This window comes from Bidens hawaiensis, unplaced genomic scaffold (genome assembly GCF_021521415.1).
Source record: "Bidens hawaiensis isolate Kalapana, Puna unplaced genomic scaffold, B.hawaiensis_p1.1 tig00013374_1, whole genome shotgun sequence".
NCBI lineage: Eukaryota > Viridiplantae > Streptophyta > Magnoliopsida > Asterales > Asteraceae > Bidens > Bidens hawaiensis.
Window position 1 is genome coordinate 201 of NW_027504996.1, and position 14,669 is coordinate 14,869.

General features: G+C 35.1%; 2 protein-coding genes across 2 annotated transcripts; one reads left to right on the forward strand and one right to left on the reverse strand.

Moving 5' to 3' along the window:
• Positions 1-5,784: 5,784 nt before the first annotated feature.
• LOC143609758 (uncharacterized) lies at positions 5,785-7,720 on the reverse strand. The gene is made up of 2 exons (XM_077084424.1): positions 7,040-7,720; positions 5,785-6,289 (listed from the first exon to the last, which is right to left on the reverse strand). The coding sequence occupies exon 1, from the start codon at positions 7,591-7,593 to the stop codon at positions 7,060-7,062; it is 534 nt and encodes a 177-aa protein (XP_076940539.1). The 5' UTR covers positions 7,594-7,720; the 3' UTR covers positions 5,785-6,289; positions 7,040-7,059.
• A 4,050-nt stretch (positions 7,721-11,770) lies between these two features.
• Positions 11,771-13,869, forward strand: LOC143609761 (uncharacterized). Its single transcript, XM_077084427.1, has 2 exons — positions 11,771-12,662; positions 12,746-13,869. The coding sequence occupies exons 1-2, from the start codon at positions 11,771-11,773 to the stop codon at positions 13,867-13,869; spliced, it is 2,016 nt and encodes a 671-aa protein (XP_076940542.1).
• The last annotated feature ends 800 nt before the right edge of the window (positions 13,870-14,669 follow it).

Here is a 14,669-nt window from a genome sequence, read left to right on the forward strand (position 1 = left end):
CCATTAACATATGATTTCTTTAACTAATTTGATATCATAAGCAAAGCCATTTTCGGATTACCAAGGTTTAGAAAAATACATCATAACTTATATCTCATCATTTCTAAGTACAATATAAGGATCCATGTTTCGATAATGTATCAAAGTATTTCTATCTTTCAAGAACATGAATCGATCATGAACGATTGCCAATTGAATTGACAACCACCAATTTTGAATTAGTGATTTAAGATGGTGAAACATTTCTCATCAAAAGATAATTGTAATATAACCATGTACTTTACTAGACTACACCACATGTTTTATATAATTATCAAGTAAAACAAAGCTTCTTCATAGATTTTAGATGGTAAAAGGAGTTTAGCTCATAATGAGCATGATGATAAACATTAAGATGAATGATAATAACAAATACATTATTAAACTTGGAATAATCTAACCAAATGTAGATGAATCTTCCTTCTTAATGATGATGATGATGGATGATGGTGATGACCTCCAAGCCTTTAAACTCTTCACTAGATCTTCAAAGTGAGTGTTAGTGTGTGTTTTTATAAGAGAGAACCGAATAGATTTCTTTTCAAGGCACACCCTTCAAATGGCACAAGAGCCACTATTTATAGGCAATCTGGAGTGTGAAGCACGGCCCCGTGCTTGATGAGCACGGCCCCGTACATTTTTATGACATGTGCCAGATTTGTTTTGTCTTTTCTGTGACGTGGCCACGGCCCCGTGCTTGATGAGCACGACCTCGTGCTTTTTAATGACATGTGCTAATTCTTTTTGTCGTTTTTGGAAGGTAAGCACGGCCCCGTGCTTCCTGAGGCACGCCCCCGTGCTTTTTACTGACATGTGCTAATTCTTTTTGTCGTTTCTGAAAGGTAAGCACAGCCCCGTGCTTCCTGAGGCACGCCCCGTGTTTCCCAAAAGCACAGCCCCGTGTTTCCAAAAGCACAGCCCCATGTTTCCTGAAAGCACAGCCCCATGTTTCCTGAAGCACAGCCCCATGTTTTGCTGTTTTCTTTGGTTTTTCTTTGGCTTTTCATTCGTTTCTTCATTTGAGGCTTGGATTCACCTGAAAATACATTTTAACATGATAAGTAGTTATTTTAACTATATTATACGATAGAAGTTGCAGTTTTTAGGGATTATTTGATGCTAAAAAGATGTATATTTTTATATACATCATAGCATCCTAAATATTCTTATATTAAATAAAGAGAGTTGCGTTAAATTGTCATGTGTTAAATAATTAATTAGTGTAATATAAAGAAGAATCTTGGATTTGGATTAAAGGGTAATGGGCCTTAGGTCCATGGGCTTTAAGGGATATAAATATCCCCTTAAACCATCCCACAACCCTAATCCTCATTCCATCTTCCATATTTCTCTACACACTCAAAAACACACACATCCTACACCCCGTATACGGCCGAGAGAGAGACGAGCGAGATCCGAGAGCGAGTAACGTCGGTTGTGATTAGATCTTTGTTATTCGAGTATTATACAAGATCTAGAGTTCCTAAACAAGCTAATCAAGATCAAACGAACACGTAAAGGTATGTCTTTCACCATAAAGTTTACGTTTTCATAAACGTTTAACCTTGAAACTTAGAACGAGAATAGATCGAGTATAAAGGAAACGTAAAGTTGTAAACTTGATGCTAAAACGAACCTAATAAATCCGCAAACCTAGTTGGAACGTTTTAGCTTAAAAGATCGGACTTTACAAATCGTTTGGGTCAAGCTTGGGCCATAATCAGTCTAGGGAACGGGTGGAATTAAGGCCGAACCATAATAAGCGAACAAGGGTTGCAAAACGCGTGTTTCGGATTGGTAAAACGAACTCCGGCAACATCAGCTCGCTGCAGTGAGCTTGCTGTATAACTTCGCCGAAAGTATAAGTTCGCTTGTGGTATAACTTCGCTTGCGGTGTAAGTTCGCAACTAAGTAACTTCGCTAGAATCCAAGTTCGCTTTTGATTAACTACACTGAACATTAAGTTCGCCAATGTTAACTTCGCTGAACATTAAGTTCGCCAATGTTAACTTCGCTGAACATTAAGTTCGCATGTATACAAGTTCGCCCAGCTTAACCCCAGCCAGGGGCTCTGCCCCTTGGACCTCGCTAGGGGCTGCAGCCCCTAGAACCCCGCTGCCAGGGGCGCTGCCCCCGGACCCCCGTTCGTTGAGGGTTATAATTGAACTTGGAAAAACAATATAGATAGCGATAGATGATTGATACGTGTAATTATTATACAGTTAGTCGTGCGCAGCTCAAGAAAGGGGTTACGATTAACGGTGAACGTAACCGCATTCAGGTGAGTTTCTAGCCCCATTTCCTTGTTATGTTTTCGGGGCTGTGTGCATACTCGATGTGATAGTTAATACGCTTACCTTAAATGATAAGTGTATGCCATGTATGATTTATGTGATAGATATTATGTTATGATTGTGAATGAAAGCTTGTCAATACGTGAACGATCTTCGGATATTGCACGTGTTGACAAGGGAGGTATGTACATTGTGAATGAAAGCTTGTCAAGATGTGAACGATCTTCGAATATTGCACGTGTGGACAAGGGAGGTATGTATATGAAAGATGAATGTGTATGATATAAATATATGAACGATATATGAGTATGTAATAATGATTAAAGAAAGTATATGTATGAGTATGTAAAGATAGTATGAACGAAGAAGAAGAAAGAGCGATCAAACCTTAATAATATCTGAGATAGAGAAGACGGGATCAGACCCTTATAATATCTGAGATAGAGAAGTAAAAAGGGATCAGACCCTAATAATATCTGAGACAGACAAGAAAGGGATCAGACCCTAAATAATATCTGAGATAGACAAAGAAAAGAGGGATCAGACCTTAATAATATCTGAGATAGAAAATGAAGGGATCAGACCCTAATAATATATGAGATAGAATGGACAGTAAATATAAAGTATGAACTTAATAAAGTATGTACGTATGTATGAAAGTATGAAATAAAAGTAAATTAGTAAAGTAATTATTATGTATCTTTGGATGCATGGTTGAAGGTAAGTGAATGTATTGTATGATGTATGATTAACTAGAACTCACTCAGCGTAACTGACTTTTAGTATGCACGCAGGTGAGTAGGATGCGACAGCTGGCGTGAGTGGAACACATGGCAGAAGAATAAAAGCCTGACATCTGAAGACCCTTTTATGTTTTATAAGTTATGTTTTAATTTCGAAAGACAAGAAGAATGTTTTAATACATGTTTATGATTTGATATGTAATGTTTTATGAAAGTTTTATATTCCGTGTAAAGTTTTTAATTAACTCTGATTTTAGAACTGCGTTTATGAGTAAATCCAACACCAAAGTAGGGCTACCGGCAACGGGACCTTACATAATATTATTTAGTCTTGTTTAAGTTACACATTTTTAATTTCAATAATTAGGTTGTGTAAAGTTTAGATGTATTTACAGTAAAAAAAAATAACAAAGAAATCATTTGGTTGAAAAAGAATATGCAATGAAAAAGATGTGAGGAATTGGATAGGCAAGCGATATTTCTACACCAGGGTGGTTAGCTGGACATCATTTGAAAACTATACGACTTATATAGGGTTTGCTTTACTTAGTTTGTGTTAGTATGTGTGTATGTGCCTCACATAGGCTAGAGATGAGCTTGGTACCAGCTTGGTATCAGTACCAGTATCATAGACAAAAATTCAGTAAATACATGTATCAAATTGTACCGATCCCGAAATATCAAATAATTGATAGTGAATCGATACCCGGTGGTACCCTTTCAATATGCTACAGTATCGGTACCATTTTCTCATCCCTAGTATAGGCACATTTTCCTTTTTGTTTATTTTTCTATTAAATTGTTTACTTAATAAAAAATTGTAAATAAAAAAACCCATATTTAAGAAATAACATCTCATATATTATAAAATAAAAACACGCCTATTTAAAAGTACATATTTTGCTTCATATTAATTGAACATACGAACAACAGAAACTTTTCGAGGCACCAGTTTTAAAGAGTGACTTTTACAAGTACTCAATACACTCATGTTGTCTGTAGGTTGTTCAGTTATTATAACTACGTATGATGTACCTCTTAAATTTTGTGTTTTTTTAATTAATAGTTTAATTAGTTAAACATAAGATCTTATAAAAAATTAAAACAAAAATCAAAAGAAAATTATGCTTATATAGATATGTGTTCCGTTTAAGCCATACGAGGCGTATCGACCTAACGAGGTATATTGTTTCTATACGATTTGTATAAGACCTATAAAACTGGTATATGCTTATACAAGTAGTATGGCATGCAAAAAAAAGTTATGACTTTAATTTCTCCGTATATACGTCAGACACACATTATATTTAGTATTTGTATAGGTTTTACCAGGGTCGGCCCTTGAGGGTGGCAGAGTGGTCGACGACCACAAATTCGACACCTCGCTAGACCCAAAATTTTATTTTTTTAAATGATGTATTTTTATTAAATACAATATGTATATTTAATGTTTAAATTGAATTATATAATCACTAGCTTGGTCTAGGGACAAAGTGATATTACTTTCAACCAAAAAGTTATGGGTTTTAGTCTCATATGAGACATGTTTAATCCAATTTTTATACAAAAGTTTTTTACACAACTCAACCATGTAAACCCATATAAAAATTAAATTGTTTAAACCTAACAACATACTTTTTTTACTTAAAGTAAAAAAAAATTCGTCTTTGACCCAAAATATTTTTTGCTTTTTCGGAGCCGGCCATGGGTTTTACTCACATCATAGGGTTTTGTCTGTATTTAACATCTGATACAAAAGCAACAAAAAAATTTGACAAGAGATAAACCCCTTTAAGGTAATGACATAAGTAACCAACATCTGATATACCAATTAATCGTACGAGGGGGGAACGACAAAAGAGCCTTGGTTTGAAAATAAAATTAGAAAGTGTATATATTTTATATAAAAAAGAAAAAAAAAAGGATGGTTAAAAAGCTGTTTATTTTACAGATATGAATGAAACCAATTTCAAATGAAAAAGTATGCTCTTAATCCACCCATCATATTATATGTATGAGGTTTTATAGTATAAAGAATGGTTTATGATGTTTTGAGTGGATTTTTTTTTAAAATTTTTTAGTAAATTTGAAAAGTTTATGTAGCATCTTATAAGTTTTTACATACTTTTTAAAAGTAACTTTGAGTAGATAAAAGAGAAAAGTTATTTAATTAGTCAAAGTGAATTTTGATGTAATTTTGAATTTTAAAATAAGAAAAGAGATAAAAATGCTCTTACAGGTAAAACTAAGAAAAGAACCTCTTTACAAAAATAATAACAATAATAATAATAATTGAAAACTAAGAAAAGAAACTCTTTTATCAAAATAATACTTAACAATAATAATAATAACTGAAAACTAAGAAAATAATCTCTTTAAATAATAACAATAATAATAATTGGCATGCATCGAGTATATATACCTGTTAAGGTGTTAAAACTACACAGTTGAGATTTTCAAATACATCTTTTATTATTTCAAATATTCTTTAATATATTTTTATTACCTAACAAAAATAATAAAAAATATATATTCAAAAACAAGAAAAACAGTGAGCTAGTACCATTAATGTTTACAGGCGTGGTTCACATAAATAGGTATCATGTTTCTGGTAGTCAGGTCGGTTATCACCTAATACTATGCCATCCCAATCCACGTAATAATTAAAGCCAATCTTATAATCGAAAACCAATGTGATTACCCACCCAGAATGTTTTGGGTTTGGCCGTCAAGTTTTGGCCACATAGCCTCACTGGGCATGGAACAGCGTTATATCGGCTAAGCCGAAAGGCGTGAAAGGGGCAAGGGTGAGAGTGCTCACATGCACTAGGGGATTGTTTGGTTTGTTTTCAATTTTTTTTAATAATAATTATATGTAACCAATCATTTCATTGTACCTCATCTCAAGCCATATTTCATATTCTACCTCACCATAACACATCTAATTTGGTATGAAATGTGTCTACTAGACAAATTGATATCTCACACTTGACACATTCCAGCTGAACTCAAAAGATTTGACATGTGTTTAGATCCATCACATTACATGAGGCGTGATTACATGACACTCTCATTCATTCATTCATAAAAAACTAAAGATAAGAGTTGATTTCCTATTCAATTTGTTCAAATATTAATAATTCTCCTGCAATACCAAAATCAGTATCTTCTAGAATTCAAAATCTTCTACTCCCCCCTGCACAAGAAGCATACCTGAATACAATTCAAATATAAAATGACACTAACTTTATGAATGCAATTACACTTTGTGTGTAACATTGACCGGAACCTTTATAAGAATAAAGAGATACACATGCCAATTATGATATCATGATCATGCCAATTATGATAGCCCTGCTTGCGGTGCGCACATATGATGTATATATGTGTGAACCCTCGGGTGGGCAAAAGTGAAATTGCACTAATTTTGACGTTATTTTACTAATCTCGTGAAAATAACGTTAAAAGTGACGGACGGTTAATCATGCATCATGTAGTGGCGTTGATAGCTGAAAGATAAGGGTACATGCACCGATCAGCCGGTGTCCCGATGATTGAGTGCTATGTGCCTTATGTCCAAGGCTTGATGCAAAACCACTATCGAGCCGGGGGTCTCACCGGAAGCAGCCTCTCTATCCCTATGGGGTAGAGGTAAGGCTGCCTACATCTTACCCTCCTCAGACCCTACCATAGCTTTGCTATTGGTGGGATATACTGAGTACGATGATGATGATGATGATGATCATGTTAGAAACAAAACAAACAGCCTTATTCAATTTACAAAAAAACTTATTTCCTGAAGCCAAAACAATTAGAGTTTTATATCCGCACATGTTTATGGATGATAAATCAATTGGAATTTTGTGCAGGTTGTCAATGTATAATTGTATATACTATATACAAACAACCATAGAAGATCAATTTAACAATAGGACCAAATATGCATATAGTTTCAAGATTTACCAGATAGTTATTCAGTGATATCAATTTGGTGCAGACGCGCCCTTTTTAACCCACACAGCGGTCACTTGCGGCCTCTTTACCGGAAACGGAGGCCGCGCAGGTCGGTTTTTATTGTATCCTCCAGAACCATATCTTCCATTGGTACTCCGACTCACATTACTGACATTTACTTCTTTCTCAACAGCAGCAGCAACACCATCACCACCGGAACCATCATTGCCCACATTCTGAGCCAACGGTGCCGTTTTGCCTTTCGGTTCCGATACCTCCTGCTTCCGACTCCAGTGTCCGTGTTGTTTTTTCTCTGGCACCGGCTCTGGTGAGCTACCTCCAGTTTGTTTTTGATCAGTGTTGAGCCTAGGGTTTCGATTCCGGTGTCCGCCGTTGTCACGGTGCTGTTTCTTCTCTGGTACCGGTTCCGGTTTCAGTTCTGGTTCCGACTCCGGTGTGCTGCCAACTGATTGATTCTGTACGGTAGCAGACCTAGGGTTCCGATTCCGCCTTCCGCCGTTGTCACGGTGTTGTTGTTGTTTCTTCTCCGGCAACGGTTCCATTTCCGGCTCCGGTGTGCTATCTACGGTGACAAACCTAGGGTTCCGATTCCCGCCGTTGTGACGATGCTGTTTCTTCTCCGGCACCGGTTCCGGCGAGCCACCTCTGGTTTCCTCTTGTTCATCGACAAACCTATTTAGTCCTCCGGTTACACTTTTTTACTTTACTTTAATTTAAATAATTAATATATTAAATATAATCTTTCTTTTTTGCTTTCATTGACTTCATTAAACATATTTAGTCCTTATGTCATATCATATATTTTGTCATTTTATTAACCCTGTTCATTTTTAGGTTCAACTTGTGTTAAATCATCAATTCATCATAGCCAGGGCATTAGTAACCTCTTCTTCTTCATTCTTATTTTTATAATTACACTAATTTTAATATTATAATTATTTCTTTTATTTAATTAAATAATATACTTTTATACTTTTATCATTAAAGTTTTATCTTTACTATACTCACAACCAATTCAACAAATATTAAAAAATAAATATTGACAAACTTTGTTTCCATAAATTTACAAAAATTACTACATTTTCTCTCTCCACCATATAATTTACGCTCACAACTACTCAAAACCTCACTTAATAATTTATAAACTTCACTCACTTAATTTTGAGGGATTGTATGAGAATGCTCTTACACTATCTAACGTCAATTATCGCACGAGACGTATAACTTTGTTACTAACGAACATTTGTTAGCCGTAATTTGGTTTGGGCTGGTCCATCAAGCCTATGGTGGATCGATAACTTGGGGACCAAGTCGAGTACATTACTTAATTAATTGTTTAAATATGTTTTTACTAATTAGTATTTGAGAATGATAAAGAGTTTGTATTCTAGTTTAATTTGGTTTTCATGTTTAAATTAGTATATATACCCGAGCTCATGGGTTATATCATGGTATTGTAAACTTTCAAGCTAATGAGAATTACAAGAATCGACCTTAGGATCTAAAATATTGTTTGGGTTTTCGGTTCTGGTTACCATACTTCAAAATTGTCGCCTCAATTAGTCTCTACGTTATACATGATCCAACCTGTATGATATTGGGTATGTTGTTAGGCAGGCTATGTTGAAGACAGAATCAGTAAAAATTGCTAAGCATGAAAAAACTTATGCCGAGAATCAACACGCCTTCATTCCTTTTGCTTTTGATACATTTGGGTCCCCTGCCCCGTAGTTTTGACTATTTGTCCCTCTGTTAGAGGTGTTCCAGAAATGTTTGCGATCGAGTAAATAGCTCTACGAACGAATGGATTGGATCGAGTTGGAAAATGGAAAGATTTGTACAAGTTATACGTTTCGTCACCACAAAGCAAATCTATAAAAAAAAATTAAAAAGGTACCAAAGTTGAAGTATTCAGTTGCAACAAATTTAATAACGATACTAAAGTTGTGTAATTGTACAAATCACATGTATGGAAATGACAACTCTAAATATTTGCTATCAGAATTTTACATATGAATGTCTAAATGGATTAAATTTCCTCTTCTTGTTAGTTATCGTTTTCTTCTAGTGTTTTGCTAGCTTTCACTTTAGAAGCTGTTAATAAAAAAACTAACATATGATAAACAATAAGTTTACATATCTCAACCAGGGATGGATTAACCTCAAACTAACCCCTGGTGGGCTTAGCTTAACGTTTCCAGATGGTGTGCTACTGCAACGATAGGGAACTCCGATAACCTTAATCCTGCAAAACCGAACACCGTGAGCTCGTTACGAGAAGGGGAGTAAGGGAAGTCTTCTCGTAATCACCCTCCGGCGTGAGAATCAGTACCTTAAGTATTAGGAATTCTTAGAGAGAATCAGAGGGAAATGGGGATCCTTTTACCGTTGGTTCTCGTCTAGTATTTATAGCCGAATGATAAGAGAAGGATTGGGTCAGATATCCTACTCAACAGAACCTGTTGTACTCATGATTGTGCATGATGGTGGCTCTTGATTGGTTGGACAGTCTGGCGCATATGGATCCTTGTCGTGTGCAGGTTTCGCGTTGGCCTTTTCCCATTGGTCCATCGTGCTATCGTGGATATTATAGGAATTCTAAACTGTGATTGGTTAGGTTGTGCTTTATCACGACAAGTCTTCCGCCATGCTTCTTTGGTCACAAATGATCAAGTGTTTCTTCTGCTAAGGGTTTACACCTTACTCTGCGGCAAGTATTTGCGGGGGAAATCTGGGACATCGCGGAAGATCTACTTCATGTGTGATCGGTTGCCTAGTACCTTACCTCCACATCATACTTGTGTTGTATTAAAAATGTTATACGTATGTCAAGTATGAAAATTGATGTCGTATTGTTCAGAAAATTCTATTAAAAAATACAAGTATGTTTTGTAGGTTTTACCAATTCAAAAAGTTCTCATTAAGATTAAACTATTCTCAAAGCAAATCTATAATTTTTTTTTTTAAAAAGTTGAAAATATAATAATGAGGAATATAGCTTGTTTCTTAGTGCATAGTTATTCTTAATACCTTTCTTGTAACCAAATATATTCTTACTAATCCCTATATATGGTGCATTTCTATTGTATGCCAAAACATCAATTATTTTAATTTTATATCCAATATTTTTGTTGAGGAAGAAGTTTCATTTGCATTCATCACGTAAGTCCAATTTTCTTCCATATTTTAGGATCTTATATATGCTTAAAATATAAGATAGAAATTGTCATAAATATATGTTTTCGAACTCTATGTTAGGTGATTAAAGTGATATGTGCGTATATTCTGGTAGTGAATTAGTGATTATCATACGGTGTTCAAGATACAATTCCATATTGTTTCAGTTTTTGCATTTTGTTTTAAAAAATTAAAGCCATTTCCTAGATTATTTTATTTCTAGCTATGATAATTCAAAAATTATGCCTCACTTAAGATGAACAAAAATGTTTATATATCATTTCCTGTGTTATCTTTTCTTCTCATTGGAAGTGACTGTGTATAATTGCACTACTAAAAACTCTCCTATTACATAGCTTGACTAATTGAATAATAAAATTTCAAATAGTTAGTAATAAGATTTAAAAATAACAAAGTGATCATGTATTGAGATAATATACGATTGAAATTACATATAACTTTCAAACTAATAATTTAATATATCGAAGTCAAATAGCTGATATTGTATTTAATATATTACACCGTTAACAATGCAAGGCGTTAAAAGCAACTACAAACATGCCTCGTCAACATTTGTTGCTTTCTTTGCCATGTCATCAAATGCATGGAGCAAATGCCTTCCTTCGGATATAGTATTATGTTTTCTTACTGTAGTTACAAAATGGTGACATAAGAGAATTGAGAAAAAGAATATTCGGCTCACAGAATTACGGCATGTGAAGCGATAGGGCCGTCCAAACCGCTCCCTACTTGAACTCGCTTGAAAAATGCTAACTCGTTTTTTGCTCGATTGTAAACGAGCCGTTCTCCTCGTTTCAGCTTATAAACGAGCCAAGCAAACATCAAAGGTCTGCTCGGTTTGGTGCAACTCGAATACGTTTAATTTATTTTATGAATAGCTATATATATATGAACAAATATATAAATACATAGACTACACACATAAAATATAAGTATACAAGTTTTAAACCCTTATAAAATTTTTCTATTTCGTTAATTTTATAGAACATTACATGTTCATTATATCTCACTTTAAACTTCTTTCTCCTAAAAAAATTACAACCTATTACACGTTTGTTTAAGAACTACTGATTTGTTTACAAAATATATTATTTAGAACATTCAAACATGCTTCTTATTGAAAATTTTAGAGTGAAAAAAGAAATAAATAATGCTCGATATCGCTCGATGTTCGATCGAAAAATGCTCGATTTGATTTTGGCTCGGTTCGAATTTCAGCCGTTAGGTTCGTCTGTAAACGAGCCAAGCAACGAGCAAGCTTTCGCTAGGTTCGGCTCGGCTCGTGAATAGCCCTATGACGCGACCACTTCCTTATTTATTAGGTATAGAAGTGAAAATTTTAAGTCTTTCGACGATTAAATGATGAAGATGGCAAATAAATGTGCCTTATAATACTGTTGATGACATTGCTTAAATTGAGATTCTAACAAGTAGCTACAATGCCTTTTGAAATCTTATTGCAAAACAAAAATTGTGGTTAAATGACTTTCTTTAACATGTATTTTGTTGAATGTAGTTGCAATGGAGCAACTCCAACATTTTAGTCATGAGCATCTCCTTAGCCTTGTCGAATTACAGTCTGTCCATAATAATGAAGAGTGTCTCCTTAGCCTTGTCGAATTGCAACCTGACCATATTAGTGAAATCTCTAACAACGAAGATGAAGACGGTGATGAAGATGACTTTGTTGTGGAAAATCGTCATGTTGGCACATGCAAAATGTGCAAGGAAGAAATTTATTCATTTCATCTATGCTACTACTCCTGTAAAGTGTGTGACTACTCACTGCACAAATTTTGTGCACAGCTGCCCATAATCCAACAAAATCATCCATTACATCCCGGCCACAATCTTACGTTGTCCGAGGGATTTCAGTATCACGTTCACGTTCCCACATTTAGTGATGATGCTGGATGGACATGCGTCATTTGCAAACGTAGAAGCAGGCTCTATAATTACTATTGCTTTGTATGCGATTTCAAAGTGGACATAATATGCGCCACTATGTCCGAACAAAAGATGAACCACCCAAGTCACCCTCACCAATTGCAGCGAACTTTCAGCCGGGCGATGTCTCTCTGTTGTGCTTGTGGTAAGGAACATAGTGGAACCTTCTATAATTGTACCACTTGTTCTTGGTTCGGGATCCAATTGGATTGTGCTTTGCTTCCATCCAAGTTATCTATTCAAAAATATACAAACGATAGTTTCAGTCATACTCACTTACTTAACATTGCTTATTCGTTTCCTTTAATTGAGAAAAAGGCTAAGTTCTATCCCCGTTGTAGAGTTTGTGAAGATGGTTTCAGTACCTACCAGTGGCACTACAGATGCAATAAATGTCGATATTACGTCCATTTTGATTGTGCAACTTCAAGGAGAGAGGCATTTATGTCTATTTTGATGCGTGCAAGTGAGTAATACAACTTTCCTTTCTTTTAATACTATATATTATGCTTGACAGTTTAGCTTTAACTTTAATGTGTCATTGATTAGGCCTTGGTAAAACTTCAAAAAACTTTAAAGACGATGATTATCCTAATCTAATCCATTGTCCACTTCCTGATGAAAGTTTCAACCTTTTGAAGCACCTATTTTTCAATAAAGATGAATTTATTACTAAAGGAAAGATTGACGATACCGAAACGTTCATACATTCCTGTCACCAGCATCCGCTAATTCTTACTGACACACTCCTTCATGAATCAGTTTCTGTTCATGATCCCATGAAAAGAGTGGAACTGTTGTGTGATGGATGTGTGAGACCAATTACAGATTTGCCATTTTACAAGTGTTCCGAACATCATTGTGGTTTTGTGCTTCATGAGTGGTGCAGCAGACTACCCTCTGAAATACTAGATCACCATGACCATCCAGAGCATAAGCTTGTTCTCTTGCCAAAGATCCCTAAAAACTCCTTAGGTGTGTTTACTTGTAAAATTTGTTTGTTAGGTTGCAATGGTTTCTCGTATGGGTGTGTGCAATGTGATTATTATCTGCACATCAACTGTGGGTTCATACCTGATGTAATCACACATGAAGCTCACCCTAACCACCTTTTGCTAAGATTTAAAGCTTCAGCTGATTCAAGGAGGTTTTGTAAGGCGTGTAGGTATTCGATGAGAAAAGAATTGGGGTTTTATTGTCCCACTTGTAATTTCTATATACATACATATTGTGCTTTGTTATTACCTAGAACGATTCAGCACAAGCACGATAAACATCCATTGATTCTAAGATATTATCCAGCTGAGAATTATAGTGGCGAATACTTTTGTGAAATTTGTGAGGAAGAATTTGACCCAGAAAGATGGTTCTATCATTGCAACATGTGCGCCTCGTCTATGCACACTGCTTGTGCTCCCCTAAAACTTCACTTTGAGCATTCAACATATACCAGGTATGCTTATTCTCTCTTTGTACATCTCAATGTCAAGTTTGGAGGAACATTCGAGATCGATGATCGTCCACATCCTGTCACCTTTGCACAAGGGGTTAATGGCCAATACATTGTGTGTGATAAACAATTGCGGTATTGTCAGATCTATAAGTGCTTCAGCTGCAAGTTTGCACGTCATATTTTTTGCGTGAGAGCGAATCCTGTCATCCGTAATGTTTAATTCCCCCAATCTGATCGCATTACCATAGTTATTCCAAGTGTTGTGTTTCTAGTCTACTTGTACTTTACATGTACGTTTTAGTGTGTGTTTTTAATGAAATTCTCTATATTTTTTCTAATATTCACAAATTGAATTTACATGGAAATTAAAGATGTTATAATTAGAAACAGAAACCAAAACATTGGCAGAATGCACACCAGATAAGCCAAATGAATACTTTATCACTATCGATGAATTAATAATTTTCTTGTGAAGTTATGGTATATGAATAAATATCCTAAAAATGTTACTCAGACATCACGTGTCAACACCTTAAATCACCAACGTTTTCAAAGATAATATCTTTTGTTTGGTTTATTTCATACATAACTAATCTATTTGTCTGCATAACAAGAATAACTTACTAACTAGGATGCAAGCGAGCCAAGCCACTCGAGATTCACACGGAAAGTTTGAATATAAGCTTGTCGAGAGATACACTTATAGAGCTCGAACCATTCCTTTCCTTCAATTCCAAAACTTTAGCGGTTTGCCATGGATTTCTTCTCCATACAATATCCCACACAAAAGAACCATTAATTAATACAGCTTCTATTATTTTGGTGCAAATCCTCTATTACCAATCTCCATAATTTACTTGCTTCCAATTAGGTAACATAGACATATTAGCCACTGGGTGTTCTTCGGGTTCGTTTTTCAGATTTCGGGTTTTTTGGGTCGGGTTCTTCGGGTTTCAAAGTTTTAAATCTTGACTCGAAACCCAACCCAAATCTCTCACAGGTTTTTCAGGTTCGAGTTTT